The sequence below is a fragment of the Hippopotamus amphibius genome, chromosome 4 (genome assembly GCF_030028045.1).
Source record: "Hippopotamus amphibius kiboko isolate mHipAmp2 chromosome 4, mHipAmp2.hap2, whole genome shotgun sequence".
NCBI lineage: Eukaryota > Metazoa > Chordata > Mammalia > Artiodactyla > Hippopotamidae > Hippopotamus > Hippopotamus amphibius.
In genome coordinates, this window is record NC_080189.1 from 151,938,532 (window position 1) to 151,961,311 (window position 22,780).

A 22,780-nucleotide genomic window follows, 5' to 3' on the forward strand; every position below is an offset into this window, starting at 1 on the left:
CTGTTTTTTCATATTTCATTGTTGTAATTACTGCCAGTGGTGTGTCAAACTAGCTAGATTTATTGTTTTAGAACTGGCAGACAATTACAGTTTATCTAGTCCAACCCTTTTATTTTGCAGATGAGAAAACTAAGGCCCAAATGGGTAAAATGATTATCTCAAGGTCACACCTTCTTGCATGCAGTAATAACAATGCTGTCCTTTGGATGACTTGCTGCAAAAAGGAATCCTCTAAGTAAAATATAGCTAGAGCAACAATTAGAAAACAAGAACAATTAAAATTTAGTAAGAATGTTTTTAGGGCTGCTATTCAGTTGGTTCACATTAACAGAGATGGAAAATTTTCTAGACTATTTGGTAAGTAGCTGCTGTTGAACCTCCTGAGAGCCTCTTCAACCTTTCTCTCTGATCCGCCCCCCCCACCCCCCATCACTGTAATAAGGGGCCCATCTCAAAGAGTTGACTTGAGAACTAAATAACAGAGATAAAGAGTTTATTGTGGGGCCTGGCACTCAGCAATATTACACTTTGTCTATTATTTTTATTATTAGTCATTAATGAAATGGTAGTCAGTTTCAAACTCGTTCCTACATGAATGTTCAAAATTTTGGAAATGTGATAGTATTCAAGTTCATTAACTTTGATCTAGCTAATGTCTCAAGAAAATGGCCACTCATCTACTCACAAACTTTCATTTTGATCTTTTCCATTGTCTAATGGTTGATTCCTCCTCACCCCATCCGCAAGACCCCATAGCTCTGGTTGATGACTGAGAATTTAACCCAGGCTGTGAAAAAGAATATAATGTACTGATAAGATTCTATTAGTTCTCAGTACAACATGTCATGAAGAATGTTCTGTACAATTTTTGTTGAGCAGAACTTGCCAGTAAGTTTTCAAATAAGCAAAGATAGGTGTAAAGCCTAGTTGGTGAGGGAGTTGTGGAGGAAGTGGTGGAGCAACTCTACTTGCTCAAGCAAATATAAGAAACTAGGAATGATGAGAAGCAGAGGCAGGCAGCTGGGGTGAGAAGAGACAGAGGGCCCAACAGAGTGGGGAGGCTGGAGCTTATGGAGAAAACAGCCTTTGACAGAGATGTCTTCTGGCGGCCAGAGATGTTCAAAATCTTTTGGGGATATTTTCTCTGTCAGAAATTTAACCTAGCGAGAAGGCAGAGTTTCAGTGATAACCTCTCTTGAGAGAGTAAAAGGAATGTGTTTTTTAAAAGCTGGAATTGTTGGGAATTTTCTGGAAATTCATGATTGGCCTGGACCGTAATGTGTAAAGATTGGTACTCAAAAATCAGTTGTTTAACTGATACTTCCAGTTCTGAGATGGCAGCTAAATGCCGTGCATGTCCTGGAAAGGGTTTTGATAACAGTGTTTTGTCAGAGGCTGAGATGCACACTGACTCAACGGAACACAATCTGAATTGCTGAAGAACTAGTTTCTGAGTGCATTTTAGAGACACAAAAGTTATTTGGTATTTCAATATATATTATACCACCCGATAAAAGTGCACTAAATCCTAGACAAGCATTCCTTGGACAGATTTTTTTCTTTTTTTCTTTTTTAGCAGAAGGAGGTAGAGAATATAAATATTTCAATTCCTAGGCTTTTGGAAAGGAAAAATGAAGGCCAGGTTAAAAAACTCAGATGTTTTGAGGCAAATGTAAATTAAAGCTTTGAAACTAGAGATCTTAAAAATATTTTACAAAGTAAGCTTTAAAGTTAAACATGCCTGCTAAAATATATTTTTTAAAGTGCTATTTAAAGTAAAAAGTAAATATCCACTTCACCTCTGACTTCTAAAAATTACCTAGAGTTTTACTGATAAGACTTTGGCTTTAATCTATCTTACTATGGCATAAGCCTAAAATTTCTGTTCATTTCCAATAAATATGTGGCTCTTACAGCAGAATTTTGCTCAATTTATAAGCTTAGGGCAGAAACCTCTTCAGTGGAGGATAGCAATGACGCGTTAGATAAATGATGGTTGAATGATGGTGTCTAAACTCTGAGCTAGAATATAATTCTGGCTCTGCCAGTATATTTTTGTGTGACCTTAGGTAAGTCACTCTACTTTTCTCCCGAATTTCTCTTCATAAAAGTGACTGGAAACTAGCACTTCGGCTGAGAGCTTTTTGCTTAAAGGGCTGATGATAAATACCAGTGACAAAGTCCAGCAAACCTCTTTCAGAGGAAACTGAACTTCTTGAGGACAGGGAACTTTTTTCTTCTTTGAATCAGCAGCATCTTAATTGTATTTCTGTAATACAGTTCCAGGCCTATAAAAAGGTGTCAATAAAAGTTGTAAATTTATTAATGTTTTTAGGGAGATTGCAATCTTGGCAGGCCACTGCCTCTTTTTTTTTTTTTTTTTTTTTTTTTTAGGCCACTGCCTCTTAAATCTCTTTTCTGAGATCCTTTCATACTCGGCATCTAAAAGGCCGCCGCTCTTTGCTTTGGGATAAGCACTTAAGGCATTTACTTAAAAAATACCCAAGTCTAGAGAAACAAATTCTTGTCTTTAGGGCACCACTTCCTTTCCCGAGGTATCGTACCCCAGGCTTGGGATCTGGGTCCAGAGGCTACAGGGAAGAGTTCGGTACGGGAAGCTCATCCTCCCGCCCTCTGATTGGCCATCTCACACTCCACTCACGCTGCTCGCATCTCTGATTGGCCTCCGTGGCACCCCCTCGGTCCGCAACTACTTTGTGTGCCTCGGCGGCGCGCTCGAGTCCTCCCGCTCAGCTCGCCTTCTGAGCTGGACTGGGCTAGCCCTTCGGCCCACTACTCTGCATCGCGGGCGCCAGGAATGTCCCGAGTCCCGAGCGGGTAGGAAGCATCCTAGGGAAAAGCTCCCACCCCCGTGGTCTCTTTCCCGTGCTGAATAAACTTCCGCCTCGGAGGGGCTGTTGCGGCCGCGGGGCGGGGGAGAGGCCAGGCACCGAACTCAGGCCCTTGCTGCGGGGGTCTGGCGGGGGGGGGGGGGGGGCTTTCTGTTGGGGCGAATGTGGAAGACCAGCTCACAAGATACAACAGGGCTTCGCTAGCCGCATGTGGGTGCGATGCCATGCTATGATCGTGCTGCGAGCTGCAGCGGAGCGGCCAGACCTGGGTGGGCTTCAGGGGCTGAGCAGCAGCGGCCACTCCTGAAAAGTAGCAAGGAGCCTGCTCCGGATCTCCAATACTAGCGCTCCTTAGGGCCGCGGGCCGGACTGGCGCGGGCCAGTCGGTTTCCCGGCGGTCGAGACTGTGGCATTCCCTGGAGGTGGCGCTCCCGGGAGTGGGGAGCCCGGCTCCGCTCGCTCCCTCGTCAGCCTCCGGCCTTCAGGCGGCAGAGGGCGGCCTGCGCTCGAGTCGGAGCCGGCGCCCGCGCGCACAGCTGCTGCCCTGCTGGAAGTCTCCCGGTCCCGCTGTGGCCCGCGACTCAGCCGGGCGGTGGATGCTGCGGCTACGCTCTCCGCGGGCGCGGCGAGAAGGGGGCGGGGAGAAGCCCTGGCACATGCCGGGGTCCCCGTAGCAGGCAGCGACCAGCGCATGCGCGACTTCTCCCAGAAGCCTGGAACGCTGAGGGGCGCGCGCCCCCATTCGCGCGCGCACGCCGGCGCTAGCCGAGGCTTCCCCGCCTGCGCTGGCCGTCAGAGCCGCCCCGGCGCGTGCGCGTGTTATCTCCGGCCGACCCGAGTAGCCGGGTTCCCTCGGCTCCGGGCCCCCGCCCCCCGCCGCCCCCTCCCCGTCCCCGGCCGGCGCGTCCCCTTCCTCTCCTCGCGGAATGGGGCCGGCGCCGCTCGGGGTCGCGCGCCCGGGACCCGGCTCGCGCTCGGTCTCGCGCTGTCAGCGACTGCTTGGCTCGCGCCGCCTCGCGCTCTCCCTCAGTCAGTGGCGCCGAAGGCTCCGTTAAGCAGCGGCGGCGGCGGCGGCGGTTGCTGTTTCCGTTCCTTCCGCTCCCTTCAGTCGCGAGTAGCATCCTCCACCCCGCCACCCCTCCCACTTCCTCAGCGCGGGGCAGCTGCGGCTGAGGGCTGCAGCGGCGGCGGCGACTGGGGAGCGGCGGAGGCCGCCTCTGCTCCCGCCTCGGGTAAGGGGGCGTTGGGGAGCCGGGCCCCGCGCGCCTCGGGGTCAGGGGCTGGGCAAGTGCGGGGTCTCGGGAGGCTCCGGGGAGGTGCCTGCCGGCCGTCGCTGCTCTTTTTCCCCGGGCGACCCCCGGGCCTGTTGCTGCCACTGCTGCTGCTCACCCAGCGGCTCCGGGGAAAGTGGGGAGGGACCGACCCCCCCCCCCCCGGGACCCTTTGGTGGGTGCCTTTGCGCGGCCTGGGGGGCGCGGGCAGGGGACTAGGGGCGCCTGCCGCCCCGGCCGGGACATGGGGCGGCGCGGCCGCTGCCCTCGGCGTCGCGCATCCTTGGTTAGGGCAGGGGCCGAAGCAGAGGAGAGGAGAAGGGATGGGGGCGGGGGTGGGAGGTGTCCCTCTTCTCTCCTCCACACCTGCCTGCCGTTTCGCCAGCAACTCGCTCCCTGGCGTCAGACAGTGGGGAGGAACATGCTTGTGCGTTAGGGGCTTTCGTGAGGGGTGCTCCGGCTGGAAATCGGGGAGTGGACCCGTGCAAAGACCCGCTCCCGGCGAGGGGCCAGTGCCAGGGCAGTTCACGGTGTGAGTGCTGCTGCACCCCCCGTTTGATGTGAAAATGATGAGCTGGCGGCTTTAGAGCATCTAAACTTATTTGGGAAGGTTAAATGAGTCCATATTTATTAAAGGAGGTTTGTCCTGCAAGAGTGAGTGGGCTGTCGCGTGCAGCACCTGTTTTTCCTCTCGCAGTGGGGTTTGCATTCCTCAGCCACAGAACGTCAGAGACGCAGTGTATTTCTTAAGTTAAATGGCAGTGTCATGGTTAGAATTTATCCGTGGTGAGCTTTAGCATTTTGGCGTATATTAGACTTTTGATTGAGGCCTTGGAGAGAGGTAGGAAGAAGCGTTGTTTTTTTCTTCCCGTGTTTGAGTTAATTTACAGTTGACTTAAGCCAACTAAAGAAAGTGGACCTGGGAAAGGCGGAAGCACCTAAAGAAACCCCAAACCTCAAGGTAATGCAGACCAAATTTCTACAGAAGTTTTCTATCAGTTTACAGTTAAACTCATCACAAGTAACTGATTGAACTTTGGCTTGGCTCTCTTTAGGAACTGCAGGCCAAGTTTATAGTTTTTTTCCCCATCTTATTCTTAGGGTTAAGTATTTATTGATTAAATTTTGTTTTTATGCATACTTCTTTTAAAGGGTGCTTCATATAGAAAACATTTTAGGAGAGAAATTTGCAGCACTATAGAGTTATACTGAAATAATGGAATAAGCTGTATTCTCTCTTCTTCAAGATAACTTGAAATTAACCTAAAATCCTATGCTGTATAATAAGGGTGTGTACATTGCTAGCCTTGTGAAATATACCATAAAGTGTGTATACAAAGTCTTAATTACTTGATTTATAACTACTACAATAGTAAGGATAGGGTGGGAATTCAAACATTTGAAATTGTAATTTTACAGCTTAGTATGTGAAAATGCAGGGAGTTAGAAATGAATACGATTTAAGGAACATAGAAGGATGGTTTGGAGACATGAGTTTTCTTTTTCCTGCTTTATAAACTGAGAATTCTACTTGAACTGCTGAGCAGCTGGAATGAAAGTTGCATGGATTGCAGAAACAGATGCAAAAATGTGCCTTTGATCAAGTAGTGAGTTAACGTGAAGAGTATGTTGTGGTTTATTAGGATAGTGATTCAAAATAATTTCCATGAAATACAGCATTATATAGATTGTATTTTAGGATATTCTTAAATTGAAATAGTCACTTGAAGTTGTTTTCCTACAAGTCAGTTTTATTTGAGACGTAGAATCGAAAAAACAGTACTTCTGATTACATTCTGCAGTTTTTGGTTACAAATTTTATTTTGAAATTGCTAGTGGCTTGGAAAAACTTGTGTTCCTTACTTGTTTATTTTTTTAAGTGCAGTTATATCAGTAGGTTGGTCTGGAGGGGGAGCTAGTGCCACAGCAAAGCATGGCTTAGTATATAGTCGAACTTTTAAAACACCCCAAACTGGATTTTTATGACCAGAAGAAGCATAAACTTAATTTTTAGTTAAAAGAGTGAGGGAATTAATATGGACATATATCTGTATATAGTTATTTGTGGAATATAAATATTGTATATTACAAATTAGTTAAATTTTTTTCCTGATCTGAAATAATGGAAAGTAAATATGTAAGGTTTATTGAATTTCTCATGTAAAATCTCTGAAAATATGTCCCCAAACTTAAGGGTGTATAATAGTAGTTTCTTAACTTTCTTGTGCATTGCATCAGAAAGGAGGGAGTATATGTTGACCCTTTGTGCATGTTGCATCTTCTTAAATTTTTTCTTTATAATATCTACAGTCCTAAAATTTCCAAAGAGCTTCAAGTAGAGTCTTATGAGAGCAAAGATATCAGGTGTGTAGTAAGCTAGGTATTTATCAAAAGTAGAGATACTTTTAGTAAAGAAATAGGTCCTTCAGACATCTAGAGAGCAGGATCCCAAGGTCACTTCTTAACCTCTCTCTCCTGCAATATAATGCATTGAGTCCAGCCGATCTATGAAATTGAACTTGTGCCTTTGAATATGAAGCAGTTATTTTTTGATCTGTGGTACGTTATTTAGGTTTCTGAACTGTAATCAGGTTTTGATTTTACTTCTCACAGTTCACATATTCTTCAAATTCAAGGCTAGAGTTGATAGTGTATATGTTAAAATCATTAGAATATATAGTTTTCTGAGCATAGTGGTTTGGCTGTTCTCCACTGCTCTTCATTGTGTAAATAGAATTCAGTGCTGGTAAAATAAAAAGTAGATTATTTGAAAGCAATTAAAATATCTCAGATACGGAATAGTGAGGTGTTTACTGTATGTAAGGGGTTGATGCTGTAATCAGTTTTATAAGACATTCTAGAATATTTTTGTATATCTTTTTTCATTTCTTACGGTTATTTTTGATTTACTGTAAATTTAGTAAGTCTCTTGGTTTAATTAGATGGTAAACACACCCATTTCATATTATGGAGCATTTATAAAAGTAAAAGAAAGTGTTTTTATTTCATAATCATAAGAGTAAATATAAAAATAAACATGTAAATAAGTTTCTTTACTTAAAAATAAAACAAAACTAAGATTCTAAACAACTCTGAAATTAGAAGCATTACTTTTACAGTAATTTTCTACTCTGCATCAGTACTGGTCCTATTGGTACTTTTCAGATGAGATATCAACTTCCAGTCTTACGGAGTCAACAGTAGTATCACAGGTGTAGGATTTAGAGGACCAATACAGGGTTTGCCTTCGTTCTCCTCTTGATGATTCTCTGGCTGTATTTCTGTACCATATAGTATACGGCTTTGCAGTTTGAATTGTTATTAAATTGTAGTTTGTTATAATGAGACAAACATGTTTAAAGATAAGAGATATTTACAACTGATTAAAAAAATCATTTTAAAATTCTGAACAGAAGAATGTTATATGGGGATGTGTATGCATTTAAGATACACACACACATATACATATATATATATATATTTTTTTTTTAACAGATTAGTCTCAAGTCTCAACCTTCCTTTCTCTCTACATTCTACTCTCTTGCCTACATCTCCCCTTCTCCAGCCGTCCTCCATCATCCCACAATTTTCTCCTTGAAATAATTAGGACTCAAACCAATAAAATGAACAATGTCACTCACTTGGCATAGCTTTTCTTTCTAGATTAAATGGCTTTGTATCAATCTGTACAATATTCTAAGCATGTAGCCCATATGGACTTTATATAATACTGTAGATTTTCCTTTTTTTTTTTTTAACTTTATTTTTTATTTTTTACAATAAACTTCATATATTTAGAGTGTACAATTTGGTATCCCAATCTCTGAATTCATTCCCCCCACAACCCTCCCTGCTTTCCCCACTTGGTGTCCATATGTTTGTTCTCTACATCTGTGTCTCTGTTTCTGCCTTGCAAACCAGTTGATCTGTACCATTTTTCTATAGTCCACATATATGTGTTAATATACAATATTTGTTTTTCTCTTTCTGACTCACTTCACTCTGTATGACAGTCTCTAGGTCCATCCATGTCTCTAAAAATGTCCCAGTTTCATTGCTTTTCACAGCTGAGTAATATTCCATTGTATGTATGTACCACATCTTCTTTATTGATTCATCTGTTAATGGACATTTAGGTTGCTTCCACGTCCTGGCTATTGTAAATAGTGCTGCAGTGAACATTGGAGTGCATGTGTCTGTTTAAATCATGGTGTTCTCTCTGTATATGCCCAGTAGTGGGATTGCTGGGTCATACAGTAGTTCTATTTTTAGTTTTGCAAGGAACCTCCATACTGTTCTCCATAGTGGCTGTATCAATTTACATTCCCACCAGCAATGTAAGAGCTTTCCTTTTTCTCTACACCCTCTCCAGCATTTACTGTTTGTAGATTTTCTGATGATGCCCATTCTAACCAGTGTGAGGTGATACCTCATTGTAGTTTTGATTTGCATTTCTCTAATAATTAGCGCTGTTGAGCAGCTTTTCATGTGCTTCTTGGCCATCTGTATGTCTTCTTTGGAGAAACACCTATTTAGGTCTTCTGCCCATTTTTTGATTGGGTTGTTTGTTTTTCTGATATTGAGCTGGATAAACTGTTTATATATTTTGGAGATTAGTCCTTTGTCTGTTGATTCGTTTGCAAATGTTTCTTCCCTTTCTGAGGGTTGTCTTTTCATCTTGCTTATAGTTTCCTTTGCTGTGCAGAAGCTTTGAAGTTTCATTAGGTCCCACTTATTTATTTTTGTTTTATTTCCATTCTAGGGGGTGGATCAAAAAAGATCTTGCTGTTATTTACGTCGAAGAGTGTTCTTCCTATGTTTTCCTCCAGGAGTTTTATAGTGTCTGGCCTTACATTTAGGTCTTATATCCATTTTGAGTTTATTTTTGTGTATGGTGTTAGGGAGTGTTCTAATTTCATTCTTTTACATGTAGCTGTCCAGTTTTCCCAGCACCACTTATTGAAGAGGCTGCCTTTTCTCCATTGTATATCCTTGCCTCCTTTGTCATAGATTAGTTGACCGTAGTTTATCTCTGGGCTTTCTATCCTGTTCCATTGATCACTGTTTCTGTTTTTGTGCCAGTACCATACTCTCTTGATCACTGTAGCCTTGTAGTATAGCATGAAGTCGGGAAGCCTGATTTTACCAACTCCATCTTTCCTTCTCAAGATTGCTTTGGCTATTTGGGGTCTTTTGCATTTCCATGCAAATCGTAAAATTTCTTATTCTAGTTCTGTGAAAAATGCCATTGGTAATTTGATCAGCATTGCATTGAATCTGTAAATAGTTTTGGGTAGTATAGTCATTTTCTCAATGTTGATTCTTCCAATCCAAGAACATGGTATGTCCCTCCATCTGTTTGTGTCATCTTTGATTTCTTTCATTAGTGTCTTATAGTTTTCTGAGTCCAGGTCTTTTACCTCCTTGGTTAGGTTTATTCCTAGGTATTTTATTCTTTTTGTGACTATGGTGAATGGGATTGTTTCCTTCATTTCTCTTTCTGATCTTTCATTGTTGGTGTAAAGGAATGCAAGAGATTTCTGTGTGTTAATTTTGTATCCTGCAACTTTGCCAAATTCATTGATTAGCTCACGTAGTTTTCTGGTGGCCCTTTAGGATTTTCTATGTATAGTATCATGTCATCTGCAAACAGTGACAGTTTGACCTCATTTCCAATTTGGATTCCTTTTATTTCTTTTTCTTCTCTGATTGCTGTGGCAAGGACTTCCAAAACTATGTTGAATTGTAGTGGTGAGAGTGGACATCCTTGTGTTGTTCCTGATCTTAGAGGGAATGCTTCCAGTTTTTCACCATTGAGAATGATGTTTGCTGTGGGTTTGTCATATATGGCCTTTATTATGTTGAGGTAGGTTCCCTCTATGCCCACCTTCTGGAGAGTTTTTATCGTAAATCGGTGTTGAATTTTGTCAAAAGCTTTTTCTGCATCTATTGAGATGATCATGTGGTTTTTATCCTTCAGGTTGTTAATATGGTGTATCACATTGATTGATTTGCGTATATTGAAGAATCCTTGCATTCCAGGGATAAACCCCACTTGATCATGGTGTATGATCCTTTTAATGTATTGTTGGATTCTGTTGGCTAGTATTTTGTTGAGGATTTTTGTATCTAAATTCATCAGTGATATTGGTCTGTAGTTTTCTTTTTTTGTAGTATCTTTGTCTGGTTTTGGTATCAGGGTGATGGTGGCCTCATAAAATGAGTTTGGGAGTGTTCCTTCCTCTGCAATGTTTTGGAAGAGCTTGAGAAGGTTGGGTGTTAGCTCTTCTCTAAATGTTTGATAAAATTCACCTGTGACTCCATCTGGTCCTGGACTTTTGTTTGTTGGGAGATTTTTAATCACAGTTTCAATTTCATTCCTTGTGATGGGTCTGTTCATATTTTCTGTGTCTTCCTGATTCAGTCTTGGAAGGTTATACTTTTCTAAGAATCTGTCCATTTCATCCAGGTTGTCCGTTTTATTGGCATATAGTTGCTTGTAGTAATCTCTGATGGTGCTTTTTATTTCTGCGGTGTCCATTGTAACTTCTCCTGTTTCATTTCTAATTGTATTGATTTGAGTCCTCTCCCTCTTTTTCTTGATGAGTCTTGCTAGAGGTTTATTGATTTTATTTATCTTCTCAAAGAACCAGCTTTTCGTTTTATTGATTTTTGCTATTGTTTTCTTTGTCTCTATTTCATTTATTTCTGCTCTGATCTTTATGACTTTTCTCCTTCTACTAACTTTGGGTTTTGTTTGCTCTTCTTTCTCTGGTTTCTTTAGGTGTAAGGTTAGATTGTTTATTTGGGATTTTTCTTATTTCTTGAGGTAGGATTGTATCGCTATAAACTTCCCTCTTAGAACTGCCTTTGCTGCATCCCATAGGTTTTGGATCGTTGTGTTTTCATTGTCATTTGTCTCTAGGTATTTTTTGATTTCCTCTTTGATTTCTTCAGTGCTCTCGTGGTTATTTACTAGCGTATTGTTTAGCCTCCATGTGTTTGTGTTTTTTACAGTTTTTTTCCTGTAATTGATTTCTAATCTCATAGTGTTGTGGTCAGAAAAGATGCTTGATACGATTTCAATTTTCTTGACTTTACCAAGGCTTGATTTATGACCGAAAATGTGATCTCTCCTGGAGAATGTTCCATGTGCACTTGAGAAGAATGTGTAATCTTCTGTTTTTGAATGTAATGTCCTATAGATATCTATTAACTCAAGCTGATTTATTGTGTCATTTAAAGCTTGTGTTTCCTTATTAATTTTCTGTGTGGATGATCTGTCCGTTGGTGTAAGTGGGGTGTTAAAGTCCCCCACTATGATTGTGTTATTACTGTCGATTTCCTCTTTCATAGTTGTTAGCATTTGCCTTATGTATTGAGGTGCTCCTATATTGGGTGCATATCTATTTATAATTGTTATCTCTTCTTCTTGGATTGATCCCTCAATCTTTATGTAGTGTCCTTTCTTGTCTCTTGTAAGATTTTTTATTTTAAAGTCTATTTTATTTGATATGAGTATCGCTACTCCAGCTTTCTTTTGATTTCCATTTGCATGGAATATCTTTTTCCATCCCCTCACTTTCATTCTGTATGTGTCCCTAGGTCTGAAGTGGGTCTCTTGGAGACAGCATAAATGGGTCTTGTTTTTGTATCCATTCAGCCAGTCTGTGTCTTTTGGTTGGTACATTTAGTCTATTGACATTCAAGGTAATTATTGATATGTATGTTCCTATTACTATTTTCTTAATTGTTTTGTTTTTATTTTTGTAGGTCCTTTTCTTCTCTTACGTTTCCCGCTTAGAGAAGTTCCTTTAGCATTTATTGTAAGGCTGGTTTGCTGGTGCTGAATTCTCTTAGCTGTTGCTTGTCTGTAATGCTTTTGATTTCTCCGTCGAATCTGAGTGAGATCCTTGCTGGGTAGAGTATTTTAGGTTGTAGGTTCTTCCCTTTCATCACTTGAAATATATCATGCCAGTCCCTTCTGGCTTGCAGAGTTTCTGCTGAGAAATCAGCTGTTAACCTGATGGGAGTTCCCTTGTATGTTATTTGTCATTTTTCCCTTGTTGCTTTTAATGACTTTTCTCTGTCTTTAATTTTTGTCTATTTGACTACTATATGTCTTGGCATGTTTCTCCTTGGGTTTATCCTGCCAGGGACTCTCTGTGCTTCCTGCACTTGGGTAGCTATTTCTTTTCCCATGTTAGGGAAGTTTTCAACTATAATCTCTTCCAGTATTTTCTCAGGTCCTTTCTCTCTCTCTTCTCCTTCTGGGACCCCTATAATGCGAATGTTGGTGCATTTACCATTGTCCCAGAGGTCTCTTAGGCTGTCTTCAGTTCTTTTCATTCTTTTTTCTTTATTCTTTTCTGCATCAGTGATTATGACCGTTCTGTCTTCCAGGTCACTTATTCATCCTTCTGCCTCAGTTAATCTGCTATTGGTTCCTTCTAGTGTATTTTTCATTTCAGTCATTGTGTTGCATATCTCTGTTCTTTAATTCTTCTAGGTCTTTGGTAAACTTTTCTTGCAAGTTTTCGATCTTTGCATCCAATCTTTTTTCACAGTCCTGGATCATCTTCACCATCATGATTCTGAATTCTTTTTCCGGAAGAGTGCCTATCTCTGCTTCATTTAGTAGTTTATCTGGTGTTTTATCTTGTGCCTTCATCTGGTACAAAGTCTTTTGCCTTTTCATTTTCTCTATCTTTCTGTGGCTCTGATTTTCACTTCCACAAGTTGAAATACTGCTGATACTGCTTGATTCTGCTGTCTGCCCTCCTGTGGAGGAAGCTGTCTAGGAGGCTGGTGGGTGCTTCCTGATGGGAGGGACTGATGGTGGGTTGGGCTGGGTGGGTGGAGCTCAGTAAAACTTTAACCCAATTTGGTAGGTGGAGCTCAATGACACTTTAATCTGCTTGTCTGCCAATGGGTGGGGCTGTGTTCCCACCCTGGTGGTCGTTTGGCCTGAGGCGACCCAGCACTGGAGCTTACAGGCTCTTTGGTGGAGCTAATGGTGGACTCTGGGAGGGCTCATGCCAATGAGCACTTCTCAGAACCCCTGCTGCCAGTGCTCCTGTCTCCTTGATGAGCCACAGCTGCCCCCCACCTCTGCAGGCAACCCTCCAACACCAGCAGGTGGGTCTGGTTCAGTCTCCTATGGGGTCAACTGCTCCTTCCCCCTGGGTCCTGGTGAGAACACTTTCCTGTGTGCCCTCCAAGAGTGGAGTCTCCGTTTCTCCCAGTCCTGTGGAGGTTCTGCAATCAAATCCCGCTGGCTTTCAAAGTCTGATTCTCTAGGGATTCCTCCTCCCGTTGCTGGACCCCCAGGTTTGGAAACCTGACGTGTGTCTTAGAACCCTCAGGACTCCTGTGGTATAACTGTTCTCCAGCTTGTGAGTTACCCATCCAGCATTTATGGGATTTGATTGTAAGGCGATTGCGCCCCTCCTACCGTCTCATTGTGGCTTCTCCTTTGTCTCTGGATGTGGGGTGGTTTTTTTTGGTGAGTTCCAGTGTCTTTCTGTTGTTGGTTGTTCAGCAGTTAGTTATAATTCCAGTGCTCATGCAAGAGGGAGTGAGCGCAAGTCCTCCTACTCTGCCATGTTGATTCTTCCACTAGATTTTGCTTTTAATGGAAGAAGAGCACATAGGGCCTATGGGGTTATGCCATATAGTTCAATGCCATGTAGTTCAATATAAGAGTTAGTCATACTCTTTACAGAAAGTAGACCTACAGGGTTAACTTCATTTATGTTTTTTAAAAAATAGACTTCATTTGCTAAAACCCAATACCACATTCATTAGTACTTTTTAAAAATATCTTTGTGATAGTTTTTTTGGTCTGAAAATGTCATGGAAATTTGTGTTGAATTTTAAATCGTTAAAAAATCGACAAATTATATCAGTATAAGGCTGGTACAGATGTAATTCAAACTTGCCTTTGCTATCATTCTCTTTTCTTTGGCATTGGTTCTGTAGTATAACCTCTTCATTACAGCAGTGGAATAAAACTTTAAAGATCACTACCGAAATGCTCCCTGTATTTGTTATATCTTAAAACTTTGGTGTTTTTAAAATTAAATTGATTCAGGGATAAACTGTGTAAACGTGACTTAACATTTATGTTAAGAAGATCAGACTTAACATTTCTACTTTTCACAGTCTCTATGACTGGTTAGTGTAAATAAAGCTCACATTATAAAATAAAATGTTGATATTAATCTTCAATGTAAATGGGAAATTAAGCTAATACTTATTTTAGAATCTGAGTTATGAGAGGCGTTACATGATATGAACTTTAAATGCTGTAACTTTCTGATTATAAATGAACAAAAGTAAATGAAAATGGGAGATTGTTCTGTTTGATTTACCTCAAATATACAACTAAAATGAACCTGTTTTGTGTCTGTGTAAATCTTCTTATTCATTTAAGACTGTTAATGAACCATGAATGAGTTTTAAATTTTTACCAACTTATGGCTGGTTATTTACATTATATCCCTTAGATGAGATAAATGCTATTTAATATGCCATTAATATCTAGAGCCAGAATAAATTTGCCTATAGTAAAAATATTTACAAACCATCAAACGGTAAAAGCATACCAATGTTATTAAGTTATTTACTTAAGTTAACATTCTGTAAGCTAGTTTTTAAAATCACTTTCACAATTTTTGAAATATAATTTATTGTAATATCTTGATAAGTAATAAAGGTGAAAAAATATAGTTTGTAGCTTTTATATTCCATCCATTGTCTCAGCGTTAGGTATGTTTGGGACAGCCAGTGAAGGGAGGGAGATTGGTGGGGGGCGGGGGTGTACTGGTTGATGAGCCTGCTTTATTTGGAGGTTAGGGAGATTTCTTATTCAGTTTTTTCCCCTCCATCCACTTCTTCTCGCTGTTTGTCGTCTTTCCTCTCCCAACAGTAGTGGAAAATGTGGGAGTTTACCATCTTTGTAGGATATTTTTCCCCTTGAGTTTCCTGGTAAAACATTAGCTTTTATGTTACAATAAGTTTATTATAATGATTTCATGTTCTTTTGCAACAGTAGGCAAGAGACTGGAAGAAATTCAGTTGATGTGGGGTTTAATATTATTTATTAAAAATGATTTTGTAACTCCGTATAAAAAGGGCTATGGGAGATGTTGGTTCATTGTTAAGAGTCCTGTATCAGTCACATTATTGTTGTTCTTACTATTTCATATATGGTAATTCTTTCTTCCAATTTCTTGGAATGCAGTCTCATGCATCCTCTGTTATTCCTATCTTCATCTATGGAGTTTCTGACTATAAGGAGTTGTTTTTAGAATACCGCTTCACCTTCTTTGTGCCCCTTATTTCAGTAATGTTAAAAAAAAAGCCCCAAACAATTAAAACCTGTGTCCATTGAAGATACTCAACTCTGAAACGAAAATGGACAGAAGTGTTCTCCATTCATGGGAGTAGTTTTAGCAGATGTAAGCCAGTTATTGTGGAAAGTTCACAAGGAGAAAGTGTATATTTGGTAATTAGGTCCCTAATCATTAGAGATCTGACTGATTCAGTTTCTTTAATACATGGAATTGTACTTGTACCTGAAAGAGATATATTCAGTGAAGATTATTATTTTTTGTGTGTCTTGCATTTTGTGAATAACTACTTAATTTAGTCAGTTACCAAATGGCAAAAGATTGTAATTTTGAGAAAACCTGTTCTTTAAAATTAGAGCTTAAGCCAGGGTAAGTATTTTGTTTTCTTTTTATAAGTTTCAGATTTTTCTTTCTCTTTTAGAAAGTTTAGTGAAACTAGGGTTTAGAAAGGTGGTAATTGAAGCTCTTGGACCAAAACGTTGTTCCTTAGCATCGGAAAATGAGCCTCATTGGCATGAGAAATGTAGGTTTACTGAGTAATCCTGACTGCGTCCTCTGACAGGATTACGGACTTCTGGGCCTTTGCTAATTAAAACTGTTTATTTTTAAGGTCCAAACAGGAGAAGTATCAGCTTGATACTTATAGGTGTAAAGCATTCATAGAATGAGAGATATAATGTTATTTTTTTATAATGTTATTTTTAATTTGTAAATAAATGAAGACTATGCTCATTGTGCTGAGTCGGCTGAAGAGATGTATACCTAAAAAGGATGTACAAATAATAAACTAAAGAAACTTGCTAATATGCAATTAGGAATGGTTCCTCCTAAGAAAAAGACTCTTATTAGTGTTTATAATGGCACAGATTATAATGGTGAAAATGAAATCACCAAAGAATTGTTTTGGAGCAGTTTGTCAGATAACAGATAAAAGAGCACATCCTCTATTCTGTAACTGTCTGCAGAGGTTCATTTAGAGCCATGCAGAATCCTGTGTAAAAGGAAATAATGATCAGTAGCTAAAGTATTTTTACAGGAATCATGCACATTTCTTCTGTGTATATTTGCATAGTATCTGTCATTTTCTCTTTCCATGGCAAATGTAACGTTAGAAAGCAAGGTACCTAACTTTTGGACATTCTGAAGGGAAAAGGATCTGAAATTTGGAAAAAGGCTGGTTTCTTCGTGTTTTTTGTGATGTTTTTGACAAAATTTTCTGAGAGCTCCACAGATGTAAAGCTTAAATCTGAGTTCTTGTTTAGTAATTTTTTGGATAGCTTTATTGAAGGATAATCTATATACTTTAAAATTCACAATTCAAGTTTTAGTAAATTTATACAGTTGTACAACAGTTACCACAATCCAGTTTTAGAACACTTTCACTTTCCAGAAAGCTTCCTCTTGTCTGTTTGCCCAACCTGTGTTCCTACCCCCAGCTCCAGGCAACTACTTGTCTGTATTTTTGTCTCTATAGTTTTGCCATGTCTAGAAATTTGCTATTAATGGAATCATACAGTATGTGGTCTTTTGTGTCTGGCTCTTTCCATTTAGTATGACCCTGCTTAGTAATTTGAAAGAATGGATAAAGTAGAAAAGCTTTGAACTTGGAATTAGGAGACTAGGATACTAGTGTTGGCTCTGCCACACAAGTGTGTAAACTTGGGTAAGTCATTTGTCCTCTCTGGGCCTCTGATTCTTTCTCCATAAAATGAATTATTTTGATTTTCTTATATTCCAGTTGTCACACCTGGGTAGACATTCACTGACCTTTCCCTAGAATGTACCTTGACTCTTCCCTTTAAGTATAAAAACATATGTCAACATGTTTTTTCTGAATCAAAAACAAGGCTTATGATCTAAGAGATGACTCCACAATGGACAAATTTGAGATTGCCTTGAAAAATCAAGATGGCTGATTAAATTTTTCCTGGGCCGTTCTAAGTTCACGTGTACAACTTTGAGAATAGGGGTAGTCTTAAATGCCAAGTTAATAATTGACTTTTGAAGAGAATAAGGGCAGAGTTGAGTAATTGTCAGACGTAGAGCTTTAAAAGTGATTGAAGCTTCTTATGAACATGTGAAAAAATTATGCTTTTTAGTTATTTCTTTTGTTTTGGAAGTAGAAGGTGGGATGGAACAGTTTTAGTTGAATTTGAGCCAAGTTGGGCTCAAGGCAGCCAAGTGGGATTAGACTGTTTTTCAAAGAAGAACCAAAGGAAATATATGGCTGCTGTTGGGAAGACTGTCCTAGGGCTCATCTGGAGGCAGAGCTGACAGATAGCATTCAGGTAGCAAATTAGGAAAAAAATGTGTATATAGGGAATTAAAAAATAGGAGTGTGCATGTGTATATGTGTATATGTACAGGTATAGACAACTGACTGAGTAAGCTGGTATCAGGTATATGCCAAGGGGGTACTGTGCATTTTCAGTATAGTATAATAAAGGATAGGGCCTTGAATAACAATGAGCTAAATTTAAAAATAAGAGTACTGTGACTACTTTCAAATATTCAATAATTTTGACTCTTAGAAACTATCAGAGTTTCTTATATCATCTGTACTAGTAGGAAGTATGGCTATAAAATGATTGAACTTTTATTTTCACCCAGCATACTAGAAGGTATGAGTGGTAAACCACAGAGCAGGCACTGTGGAGGAGGGGAATGTAGCTATAAATATATTTTACTGATGGTGTCATTAGAGCAGCATAAGAAAATTTGTTTCATGCTTTATAGTCACACTTTTTGCTCAGAATGGTTTTTTTAATTTAGATAAATCATCTATGATAACCAAGAATATCTGCAAATTAAACTATATTAAATGAATGAAGATTTGTCACTTTAGACAATATTATAAAGATTGTGTTAAGACTTAAAAGGAGTTCCGAAAGTTGAAACCCAAAGCTTTTTATGCAGTGGCAGCATTCTAGGAATAAGTATAAAGGTTTATAAGGTGACTACTTTTATGGCAACAATATTCTTTTGAATATATGCTATATCATGTATTTTTAAATGTCCCACTGAAGTTGTACTACATGTAAAATACCTAAATATGAATTATGTAATTGAAAAAATTTCAGTGTAAAGAGACACTTCTTTCTATAACTTCTGAAGGTTCAAAATATTAAAGATGATCATCCTTAGTATTTTCCGAGGGTATTTTAATTTTTAGTCATAATAATAAATGAGCAGCTGTCAGAAGGTATAGCCGTTTCTAGGTTTAGAATTCTTGTTCTTTATGTAGTTCTCTGAAATACTTGTCTTTAAGAAAATAGATATTAGGGACTTCTTGAGTAATCAAATACTACTTTGATATTTAAGCAGAGCATCAGAGCAAGACCAGAACCACATTAAAGCAGTAAAAATGATTAATTTAAAAGTTTTAAAAAACTTTTAAAGGGTGCTCCAAAATACTTACTTATATTTGTTAGCAATTCTTTTCTGATTGACTTCCTACAGGCGCTATTTCAGACCTTTTCTACCTCTTTCCTAACCCCCAGCGGTATACTGCTCTCAGACTTTGCAGGTTATGTCACTTACTTTATCTTACCATCAAACAGAGCCTTCCTCATTTTTGCTTTTCTTTATCTGTAAATTGTGTGATTTCCCCTCCTCTGTAACATGTGGTGTCAACGTGTGTCTCTTAGGCTTTCATGACTAATTCATGACTCTTATCCCTGCTACCCTTTAGAATATATAGATTCATTAGTTCACTCCTTTATCATTCTAATTTCAGTGTACCCTAACAGCAACTTTACTGGCCTAAAAAATGAGAAGGCAACCCCAAACCACCTTTCGTTATTCTTTCTGCCACCTCCTGCCCTCGCCCCCCTCCCGCCCCCCCCAGCTTTTTTGGTATTACCCACAGCTCAAAGAAAAAGCAGTATGTCTATTGTTTCAATTTTTCTACCTTTTTTTTTTAAGCTCTTTATTGGAATATAATTGCTTTACACTTTTGTACCAGCTTTTGAGGTACACCAAAGTGAATCAGCTGTATTTATACATATATCCCCATATCCCCTCCCTCCTGTGACTCCCTCCCACCCTCCCCATCCCGGCCCTCTAAGGCATCACACATCATCGAGTTGACCTCCCTTTGTCATACAGCAACTTCCCACTAGCTATCCATTTTACAGTTGGTAGTGTATATATGTCTATGCTACTACCTTCTTTTTCAGTAAAACTGTTCTTGCTGTTGTTATCAGTGACCTTCTGAACTGCCAAATGGAGACTTTTCTTAGTATTAGTTTTTGCTTTTTATTTCTTCAGATTTGACACTGTGAATCCCTTTTCCTCCTTGCTTTTCTTTATAACTTTGTCCTCCTGGTTCTCCTATATATTCTAGCAACCCTGCTTTTCATTCATAAGGTCAACTTCTTTATTAAGTATTTGCCTTATACATTTTTCTTAATCTAGACTTTTTCCCTTATAATGTTATCTGGTTTTTTTTGACTTCATTGAGTACCTCTTTCAGATAACTGACTCGTACAGTAAGTGCTTAAACTTCAGTTTCCGGCTTGAGAGTTCCACCTGTTTGTTATTCAGTCAAGCACATGGTGCTCACATCTGAATTTTCTTTCATCCAAAATGTATTATTCTTTCTAACTTTCCTTTCTCTATTTATCCCTCCCATAGTTCAAACTTGAACTCTAAGTTATCTTTGAATTCCCCATCAGATCCATTCAGTTGTCAAGCTGTGAGTTCTGTTACTACAGTGTTTCTCTACTTCATCTGCCCTTTTCTATTTCTAATTTTTTTTTTTTACCACAGAAGTTTAGGTTCTCAATACTACTAACATATAAATAATTATAATTTTGTAATTGCTGTAATAGAGGGAGAGGAGGAAGAGGCAGTTCTACTAGGGTGTGATGAATGGGGAAATCTATACTGAAAGGAACTGACATTTAAGAATAAGTAGGGACATTCCAGGAAGGCAAACTGAAGAAAGACTTCTTAGAAGTGTATTATGTGTTGTCAACTCATAAGACTTTTACTTTAATCCTTACTGCATGTGGGTGTTTTTCCTATTGGCATGTGCTATTGCTTTTCTTCAGATATTGAAGATCAGTGAATGCACAGTGTAAAGCCAGAGTGACAGAAAATAACATGTATCTGTAATTACCTTGCTTGAGTGAGTAGAGTGGTGAAAATGTGAAGGGTGAAAAGTGAGCACCGTTTGCATTGAAGACTTAAAATCTGACTAAAATTTACATTAAAGGCTCTCTTTAAGGTTCCTGACCCTCAGAATGTAAATCTTCAGTGGGCAGCTGCTTTCAGTCTACAGTTGACCCTTGAACAACTCAGACTGAAACTGTCCAGGTCCACTTATATTTTTCAGTAGCAAATACTACAGCACTATAAGTTCTGTGGTTGATTGAATCTGCAAATGTGGAGGAACTGCAGATATGGAGGGCTAACTATACTCGGATTAACCCCTGCACGTTGTTCAAGGGTTAACTGTACTTATATGAGGCATTATCTTTTATTTTTGTCTCTTTCCATGAGTTTGATTGCCCTACAGTAGGGCTTGGTAATATCTTTATATTAATAGCCACTATTTCTAAAAGTAAATTAACTGAAGGCCACAGCAAGTAAAGAGATGATTGACTATTTCTGTTCCCTTAGAGAAACAGGTTTTTTTTTGTGCTTTCCAAATGGGAAGCATTAAAAACAATAACTATTCTAAAATAGTTAAACCAAAAGGTGACTTTCTGGCTTTGTAAGTAGGAAGAACAGAGGTGGAGCAATCCAGGAACGGATTCTCTCCATTTCCTGATCTGACTTCTTTCTGTGTGTTGGTCTTCTTATCTGCTTATGTTAGAAGGCTTCTTTTAGGGCAGAGATGTATGGACTCAGACCGCTGAAAACTTAAGTTTCTGAAGGAAGGCCTCTAACTGGGCCCATCTTCAGGTTAATCACTGTGGAGAATTGTCATTGTCATTGTCATCAGAACCACATAAAATGGGGGAGGGTCAGTTCCCCAAAGGATGGGAATACTATAAACTAGGGAAATGGGAGAAGGAATGTGAATGGTAAAAACCATCTATAGTCATTAGAGAGGAGGAGGAAAGGAAGGGAGTAGGAGAAACGGGGAAAGAGAAGTGCATACATAGGAGAGGGAAGCAGGTAAAGGGAAAGGAACTAGTCTAGTTGAGAATTTACTATGTGGTAAACCTTGGGTTAAGCATTTTACATTTTATCTCCACATCTCAGTGGAGGCAGCTATATTATCTCCAGAGGATAACCATTTCTAGAGTAGTAGTTTCTAAAAACCTTTTCTTTCTTTTTTATTCTTTTCTTCATTTGGAGTATTACCTGTATTTTTCCATGTGTTAAAAAACAAATTCTTTTTTTTTTTTTTTTAAATTTTTTTGGGGGTACACCAAGTTCAATCAACTGTTTTTATACACATATCCCCGTATTCCCTCCCTTTCTTGACTCCCCCCCCCCAAGTTCCCCCCACACTCCCCGCCCCAGTCCTCTAAGGCATCTTCCATCCTTGAGTTGGACTCCCTTTGTTATACAACTTCCCACTGACTATCTATTTTACAGCTGGTAGTATATATATGTCTGTGCTACTCTCTCGCTTCGTCTCAGCTTCCCCTTCACCCTCCCCCCAAACCTCGAGTTCTCCAGTCCATTCTCTGTATCTGCGTCCTTGTTCTTGTCACTGAGTTCATCAGTACCATTTTTAGATTCCGTATATGTGAGTTAGCATACAATATTTGTCTTTCTCTTTCTGACTTACTTCACTCTGTATGACAGACTCTAGGTCTATCCACCTCATTACATATAGCTCCATCTCATCCCTTTTTATAGCTGAGTAATATTCCATTGTATATATATGCCACATCTTCTTTATCCATTCATCTGTTGGTGGGCATTTAGGTTGCTTCCATGTCCTGGCTATTATAAATAATGCTGCAATAAACATTATGGTACAAGTTTCTTTTGGGATTATGGTTTTCTTTGGGTATATGCCCAGGAGTGGGATTACTGGATCATATGGTAGTTCTATTTGTAGTAAAAAACTAAAATTCTTAAAAAATTTACATGCATGCACTAAAACTCACACTGTGATAATAGAATTTTATGGCTTTTGATAGATGCATAGAATATGTATCTACCACAAGAGCTCCTGTTGCCCCTTTGTAGGTAGTCTCTCCCCTCTATTTCCAACCCTGTGGTAAACACTGATGTGTTCTTTAGGGTCAGTGTTTAGCTTTTTCCAGAATGTCATATAAATGAAATCATAGTTATATAGACTTTTGGGTCAGCCTGTTTCACTTAAGAAATGTTTTTG

General features: G+C 39.5%; 2 protein-coding genes across 3 annotated transcripts in view; both read left to right on the plus strand.

Annotated features, from left to right (window-relative positions):
• Nucleotides 1–2,725: 2,725 nt before the first annotated feature.
• FUT8 (fucosyltransferase 8) overlaps nucleotides 2,726–22,780 on the plus strand; it is a 315,036-nt gene continuing 294,981 nt past the window's right edge. For both annotated transcript variants that reach the window (XM_057731047.1, XM_057731050.1), the window contains exon 1: nucleotides 2,726–2,838. The gene's annotated coding sequence lies outside the window, so the exon portion shown is untranslated. The remainder of the gene's footprint in view (nucleotides 2,839–22,780) is intronic.
• Nucleotides 3,502–22,780, plus strand: part of LOC130851156 (gametogenetin-like) — a 47,366-nt gene continuing 28,087 nt past the window's right edge. The window contains exon 1 of the mRNA XM_057731051.1: nucleotides 3,502–4,084. Within this exon, the coding sequence (XP_057587034.1) occupies nucleotides 3,544–4,084 (541 nt within the window). The 5' untranslated portion in view covers nucleotides 3,502–3,543. The remainder of the gene's footprint in view (nucleotides 4,085–22,780) is intronic.